Raw genomic sequence first — 7390 nt, 5'->3', positions numbered from 1 at the left:
ATGGTTTTCCAAGAAAGTCTTGTTTTGCCACTAGTATGATAAGAAACAAAAGAATACACTGGCTTTCTCTATGCTATACAATTTTAAATAAGTTGTTTCCTAAAAACAAAGCCTGATGATGACCTAAAAATGTCTCTTAAGGCTATTTAAATCCAGCATTATAAAACCTTTGCATCAAATTTATAGTTACATCATTATAAGGACACCCACAGTAAGAATGCCTTATATTTATTTCTTGCATTGAGATTGATAATCTTAAATTTTTTTCCCCCAGAAATTATCTGATTGAAATACCTAAAGAGGAGACATGTTTTAATTTGGCCTAAGAATTGTTTTTTTAAAACGTCTACACAATAAAACCTTCTCAGATATCTACCACAGTAGATTGAAACAAAGAAAAAAGACCATAAAATTGCATCTTGCTACTTAAAGTTGAATGCTGTATTTTCAATTAGATTTAATTTTTTCATTTGCCTTAAAATAAATAATGATGACTTAAAAGACAATTAATTGTGTTATAACCACAAAAGTAACTCGATTGTATCAATGGTCTTCATTTTAGTTCCTTGTCATTTTATCACAAAATATTTTCATGGGAAGATTTAATATAAATATTTTTAGTCTGTAAAGGAATAAGAGACTTGTTTTCCAAAGGTATTTGAGGTTTTTCATCTGGCATTTTCCATTTCTCATAACCTTATTTCCATATTGTAAAATATGTAAGTAAACTTTGTACCTCTATTTTATAAAAATTGTGTGTATATACTTACGTATGTGTATCTATAGATACCGATACATATATACATATGTATATATCGATAGATACACATTACATATATATATATATATATATATATATAAATTCTGACTAAGAGTAGACCAACTAGATAATTTCTCTGGAAAAGGTTCCTTGAACAATATAAAAATGGGTTCTTCTGAAGCAAACAACAAAAACAACCTTATACGCCCAACTACTGTTTAAAATGTTAATAAACACACAATCAGTTAACCATTTATTGATTACCTATTTATGGTTTTGGAATATCCAAGAAGATTATAAAAGACAGTACCTCAAAAAAATCGTGACCAAGGTGGTGCCTGATGATTTAAATAAACCTCCATATTATAAAAAGTCATGTAAATTTACCCCTTGAAAGGAAAAAAAAAAAAAGGTTTAATATTAAAATTAGAGTTCTCTTTTTAATTATGCTCTTTGAGTAAAGAAATAATTTGGAAACTTCTATTTTATATCGTTACTGTCATGAAAGCAGATGTTGTCTAGGAACTTGGCAATCAGTCGCAACACCGCAAGTAGGACACTTCTTTAAGGGCTAGTGTGAATGTGTAAGCACAGACTTCTTCATTGAATTCCTGAATTTATATACTTTGGGGTTGGCTATGAGACACTATAAAATGCAAAGATAGTTCAGACAGCTCCAGCTCTATTTTTCAGGCACAAAAAACATATAATTTTGTACAAAACTTTGATTTGTTTATTTGTGAAATTAAAAATATGGTATTTTATATATATATATAAACTTCTATTCCTCTATAAATATAGATGATTTTGTGATAGTGAACAGAATAAATGCATACCAAATCCAAAGACCATTGTCATTTTAGGGTATGACAGACATAGATAAATTTAGGTCCTAAGTACTGGCATTTTGATAAACTCTTAAAATTTAAAACAATACAACCAGAAGGACTGCTTTCCTCCTCTCTTTCACAGGGAACTAAAGTGAATATTTTTAAATGGCTTTGAAAGATTTACATTTGACACATTTCTGTAAATCCAAAAAGGAGCACACAGGATTCAATGCGGGAGAACTGCACACACTTTCCCTTTACCATGCATGCCCATATTTTGTTTGTTTCAGGAGCTAACCCCATCAATTATTCCACCTTCTTTACCTCCTGGCATCTTACAAGGTTATTTTTAGTGATGTGGATTGTTCCTCCCTCAAAATATGTTGCTGAATAATCATCATAATAACATGTTGAAAGTGTACAACTTTTACATTGTAAAGTTTCTGATATATGTCTAATTATTATTTGGTTAAAAAGAAGAAAGGAGCACTTCATTTGGAGGAAGTCCATTACACCGAAATCTCCTTCAAGTTTTCCTATTCAGCGTAGGTCCTGCTGTCCTGTTAAGGAAAGCAGAGATCAACTCCTTAACAAAGCTTTCCAGGTGACCTAATGTTTCCATTTTATAGAAAGGTAAAATCTAAATGCGGGCTCTCAGTCCTAGAGGCAGTTTTCCAGGCATCAGTATGCAATTAGAATTAACATTTTACAAACCCCATCTTCAGTCTCTCCCAACCCACACAAAGCTTCCTGCCTCTTCCCAAATCTCAGCAACCACATCTTTCCGTGACGTGGGCCAAACCCATACCAGGTTTTAGACACCAGAATGAAATGAGCTCATCCACCAAAAATTAGACATGAAAAAGTTTGGCACTGGTTATCCCACTCACCCTCTAACCAACTTAGGTGGAAGGAGGGAGTGCCTGGGCATTGGGAGGCCAGTGTGGAGGGAGGCTGGGACTGCCACAGCCCATATCCAGGGGGCCTCCTCGAAGCTATGGGGCTCTGGACGGTGAAAAATTCAGTTTCGGATAGTCCAAGGGACAAGGCCTTCACAATCTGCCCCCCTCCCCCACAAGAAAACACCTGGGATGGGCAGAGGCCTCCGCCCCCACCCCCCCCCCCCCGCCCCCGATTTGGAAGCTCCGTGGAGTTCTGTATCTAAAGAGACCTGACCCCAAGCACTGAAGGGAAAGGGGGGAGTAGAAAGAGGAGGCGGGAAGTGACCCGGGCCGCTCAGCCCCAGACGCACCCGGACCGCCGCAGGGAGGGGCGCGCTAGAACAAGCGAGAGCACCGCGAGCTCCCGTTTTACCTCTGCAGTACTTTGAAAAGGGAAAGAAGGAAAAGCCTCAAATGGTTAAACGGCCCTAAATAATTAAAATTTAAACAAAACCAAAAGAAGGGGGGGGGAGAGAAAGAAAAAGAAAAACGCGTGATCGGTCGTCATTTAAATACAAATATACTTACAAAAATCTTACACAGGCTATTTACAATCATAAAAGCGTACAGTCCTGGTACCAGAGTGTGAGAACGAGAGAGGTCTGTCTATCCCCCCTGCTGTAGTCGGGCCCTCCAGTCCGTTTGCCCCCAGGGACGGAAGCTTTTGCAGGAGCTGTGCTGTTAAAAAGGAGCCTGCGAAAAGTGAACGGCTAGTGAGGAAGCCTCAAGTAGCCAGGTTTGGCAAGGCTTCCACGGGGCCGGCTTTATGGGGATGGCTAGGACGAAGCCGACGGCTGGGAATGGGCTGAGCCCCCGGGTCTCAGACGGTGGTCTCTCCCTGTTTGCTGTTGGTGAGCCTGGTATAGAACTTCCTCCAGGAGTTGAGGGTCTTGCCGGACCAGATCCAGAAGCCTGACGTGATGCCCACGATCAGCGTCATAAGGTACTTGATCATGAAGACTGTGAAGTCTGGGCTCATGGGCGGGTGCGGCGGGGCGCCTCCACCCGCCTGGAGGTGGGGGCAGGGGATGGCATAGCTCTTGCAGCTCTGGGCCACCCAGCTGCGCTCCCACTGGTCCCGGAAGGCCTGCTCGTAGAAGTAGCAGGCGATGACGATAGTGGCTGGCACCGTGTAAAGCACGCTGAAGACGCCGATGCGCACCATGAGCTTCTCCAGCTTCTCGGTCTTGGTGCCGTCGTGCTTCATGATGGTGCGAATGCGGAAGAGGGACACGAAGCCGGCCAGCAGGAAAGACGTGCCGATGAACAGGTACACGAAGAGTGGCGCCAGCACGAAGCCGCGCAGCGCGTCCACATTGTTGAGCCCCACGAAGCACACCCCGCTCAGCACGTCGCCATCCACCTGGCCCAGCGCCAGGATGGTGATGGTCTTGATGGCCGGCACAGCCCAGGCGGCCAGGTGAAAATACTGCGAGTTAGCCTCGATGGCTTCGTGACCCCACTTCATGCCCGCTGCCAGGAACCAGGTGAGCGACAGAATTACCCACCAGATGGAGCTGGCCATGCTAAAGAAGTAGAGCATCATGAAAAGGATGGTACAGCCCTCCTTCTTGGTGCCCTGCGCCACTGTGCGCGCCCCATCCTCGGAGAACTTGTCGTTACACACCACTCGGTCCTCCAGCAGGAAGCCGGCGATGTAGGCCACGGCCACTGCCGTGTAGCAGCCCGACAGGAAGATGATGGGCCGCTCCGGATAGCTGAAGCGCCGCATGTCCACCAGGTACGTGAGCACCGTGAAGAGCGTGGAGGCGCAGCACAGCACTGACCAGATGCCGATCCAGGTGCGCGAGAAGCGCAGCTCTTCGGGCCCAAAGTACATGAGCCCGTACACCTTCGTCGGCTCACAGGGCGCACCGCAGTCTTTCTCGCCCAGGAAGTGGTAGTTGAGGTAGGAGGGCACCTTGAGGGCGCGCGGGCACGAGAACTTGCCTCGCTCCGACGCGCCGGCGCCCCCCGGAAAGCCTCCGCCACGGTGCCCCCCGCCGCCGTGCTGAGGGTTGCTGGTCCAGAACTCCGGCAGCAACGAAGGCGTCGGGGTGCCCTTGTCCGACGTGTTCTGGCCCACGCACAGCTCGCCGGCGCCGTGCACCGGGAACTTCTCGCACTTGAGCGTGTCAGGCCACTGGAAGCCGAACTTGTTCATGAGCGCCTCGCAGCCCTGGCGCGCGCGCTCACACAGGGAGCGGCAGGGCGGCAGAGCCTGCTCCAGCACGGTGCACACGGGCGCGTACATGGAGCACAGGAAGAATTTGAGTTCCGCCGAGCACTGCACCTTCACCAAGGGGTAGAACTGGTGCACCTCGAGGCCCGCATCCTCTTGATTCGTGTGGCCCAAAAGGTTGGGCATGATGGTCTGGTTGTACGCAATGTCCGTGCACAGCGGTATGGAGATGGGCTGGCAGTAGCCGTGGTCCGGGATGGAGATGCCCCTCTCGCCGTTGTACTGTTGCCCGCTCTGCTGCTGCTGAGGCGGCGGCGGCGGCGGGGGCTGCTGCCCCGGACCGGGCCCCTGGCCCGGCCCCTGGCCCACCGCCTGCCCCCGGACCCCCAGCAGCAGCGGAGCCTCCAGGAGCCAAAGCAGTAGCAGGAGCCGGCGCGCCAAACGTCCAGAATCAGCTGGGGGGCGGCGGCGGCGGCGGCTGCCCGCGTCCCCGCTCCCCTCCGCCACCCGTCCAGCCGGGAGCGCCCCGGCATAAAGTTCCCAGCTCGCGCGGCCGCCGGCGGCCCGGGACTTCTTAGGCGCCTCCTCTTCAGCCATACTTTCTCGGCTCCTTTCTTGGCGCCGCCCGGCTGGGGCTGGCAGTGGCGCAGCCGGCGGCGGCTCCCCCTGCGGCCGGGGAGATCTCCTCCGCGCCGGTGCCCTCCGTCGAGCCCAAGCCGCGCTCAGCCCGCTCCCCCGGCTCCCGCTCCGCGTCCCGCAGCCGCCGCCGCCGCGGAAACTTGCGATTCATGAAGCGTGGGCGGCGGGGAGAGCCCGGGTGGCTCCGGCGCGCCGGGGTCGCGTCCCGCCTTCCTGGCCCTTCGCTCGCTGGTTCCCGGCTGGCGGCGCAGCGCTAGTGGCCGCGGCGCCGTAGAGCGTGCAACTCTCCGCAGCCCAGCGGCCTCGACTCCCCCCTGCGCCTCCGCCTCCTTCTCCGCCGCCGCCGCCTGACCATTTGTGTCAATCCCTCAACTCGCTCGCTCTCCTCTCTCGCGCGCGCCCTCGGACCGGTTTCCAGGCGCCCCGCAGTCTGTCTTTCACCAGGAGGGAGGAGCCTTGAAACCGACGCGGAACTGGAGGTTCAGGGACCGTCGCCCAATCGCGGCACTGGCTTCCCGGCGCAAAGGGCGCCCGCTGCCTGCCTCCTTGAGCGAAAGTCGGCGGCGGGCGGGAGGAGAAGGGGGCGGGAGGAGGAGGAGGTAGTAGTGGTGGCCGAGGCACCGCTCAGGCACAAAGAGTGGGTTTGCTATGAAGCGGGACAGGCTTGGTTGCCTTTCCTTTTGCGGAAGAAAGGGCGAGGACTAGTGGGAGAATGGTCCCATATGCTGTTGGAGATAATGAATAGGAGTCGGCGGACCCCGGGACTTAGCTTTTCTTTTCTTTTATCCATTTTCATGTTTAAAAATCCTGCTCTTAACGCTGGTTACAAACAGCAAACCGAGCGCAGCGATCAGAACAGATGCCTTTGACTTAAGGAGCGCACGGCTTCCTTTGAGTTTCTGTCTGTCGAGGTTTTGTTTAAAATATTACTCTAATAAGTCCTAGAGCTCTCAGCCTGGGCTTGGCGGGCTTTGGACGCGCCATTTCCCCAAGGAGGAGTTCACGGGATCGCTGTCAAATGAAGAACAACAACAAAACACAAACACAAACTTTGACGGAATTGAAAAAAGTAAAACCAGATGCGCCGTCCGCTACTATTATCCTTCTAGTAGTCCTTTTTCTCCTCTTTAATCAAGTCAGAAACAGAAGCAAAGGGAGGATGTCTATTAGACATTTAGAGAGAAAATCTTGAGAACCCGACGACCTTTCTTCGGGAGCGTCCTCGCTGCCCGGGACCGCAGAAGTGCCTCGGACCGGAGCAGAAGCATCGCTGGCGAACAGCCTGGGCTGTTGGGGAGCTATTAGGAGCCTTCCAAAACCCGGGGACGCCCATGGCGCAAGGGCCACTCCTGGGAGTGTCAGACCTGGGCCAGTTAGGAGCCACAGGCTGGGCTGCTGCGTGGTGGTCTTCCACCGGTATGCGGAGCTGGGGATGCCAGTTTAACAAACAATACAGAGAAGTCTGAAAGCGAAAGAGCTAACTGCACATTCCCTTCCTAATTCTAAACAACACAATCCATCTCAACCTGCTTACATTCTTCTTGTTTTCTGCCTACGTTTTTTTTTTTAATGATGCTTTAACGAGGTGACTCAGTTTTATCAATAAAGTGCCATTGTATTATTAATTCCACCTAGGATTTGTTGGCCTCTGATTAGACTCTCGGGATACTTTTCTACAGTTATTTTCTATCTTTTGTTTATCTGTTCATTTGTTTAATACACACTTACGAAGCACCTCTTATGCTATAAGCGATATTAGGTAGTAGAATACAAAGATGTGTAAGTCATGGCTCAGCCTTACAGGAGGGCAAAGTGCAGTGGGGCATAGAAAGGTAGATCAGTTAGCCTGTTGTCCATCTCAAAGCTGAATGAGCTCAGCGAGGCAGCCAGCCAGTGGAAATGGGTGAGAAGTGTTCCGATAGAGAGGTGGGTGGAAGGTGCAAAAGACAGAAGCTCTGAAGTACTTAAATTGCTGAAGGGAGTGGGGGTGAGGAGTGACTGTGGCTGAGATATCATAAGGAAGGCAGGAGAAAGTTTT

At 50.1% G+C, this 7390-nt stretch overlaps 1 protein-coding gene across 1 annotated transcript; it reads right to left on the bottom strand.

The window, feature by feature from the left end:
- Positions 1 to 1000: 1000 nt before the first annotated feature.
- FZD1 (frizzled class receptor 1) lies at positions 1001 to 6470 on the bottom strand. The gene has a single exon (XM_036071489.2). The coding sequence runs from the start codon at positions 5308 to 5310 to the stop codon at positions 3352 to 3354; it is 1959 nt and encodes a 652-aa protein (XP_035927382.1). The 5' UTR covers positions 5311 to 6470; the 3' UTR covers positions 1001 to 3351.
- Between the last annotated feature and the right edge of the window lie 920 nt (positions 6471 to 7390).

This window comes from Halichoerus grypus, chromosome 12, assembly GCF_964656455.1.
Source record: "Halichoerus grypus chromosome 12, mHalGry1.hap1.1, whole genome shotgun sequence".
Classification (NCBI taxonomy): domain Eukaryota; kingdom Metazoa; phylum Chordata; class Mammalia; order Carnivora; family Phocidae; genus Halichoerus; species Halichoerus grypus.
This window is presented reverse-complemented; position numbering and strand designations above follow the sequence as displayed.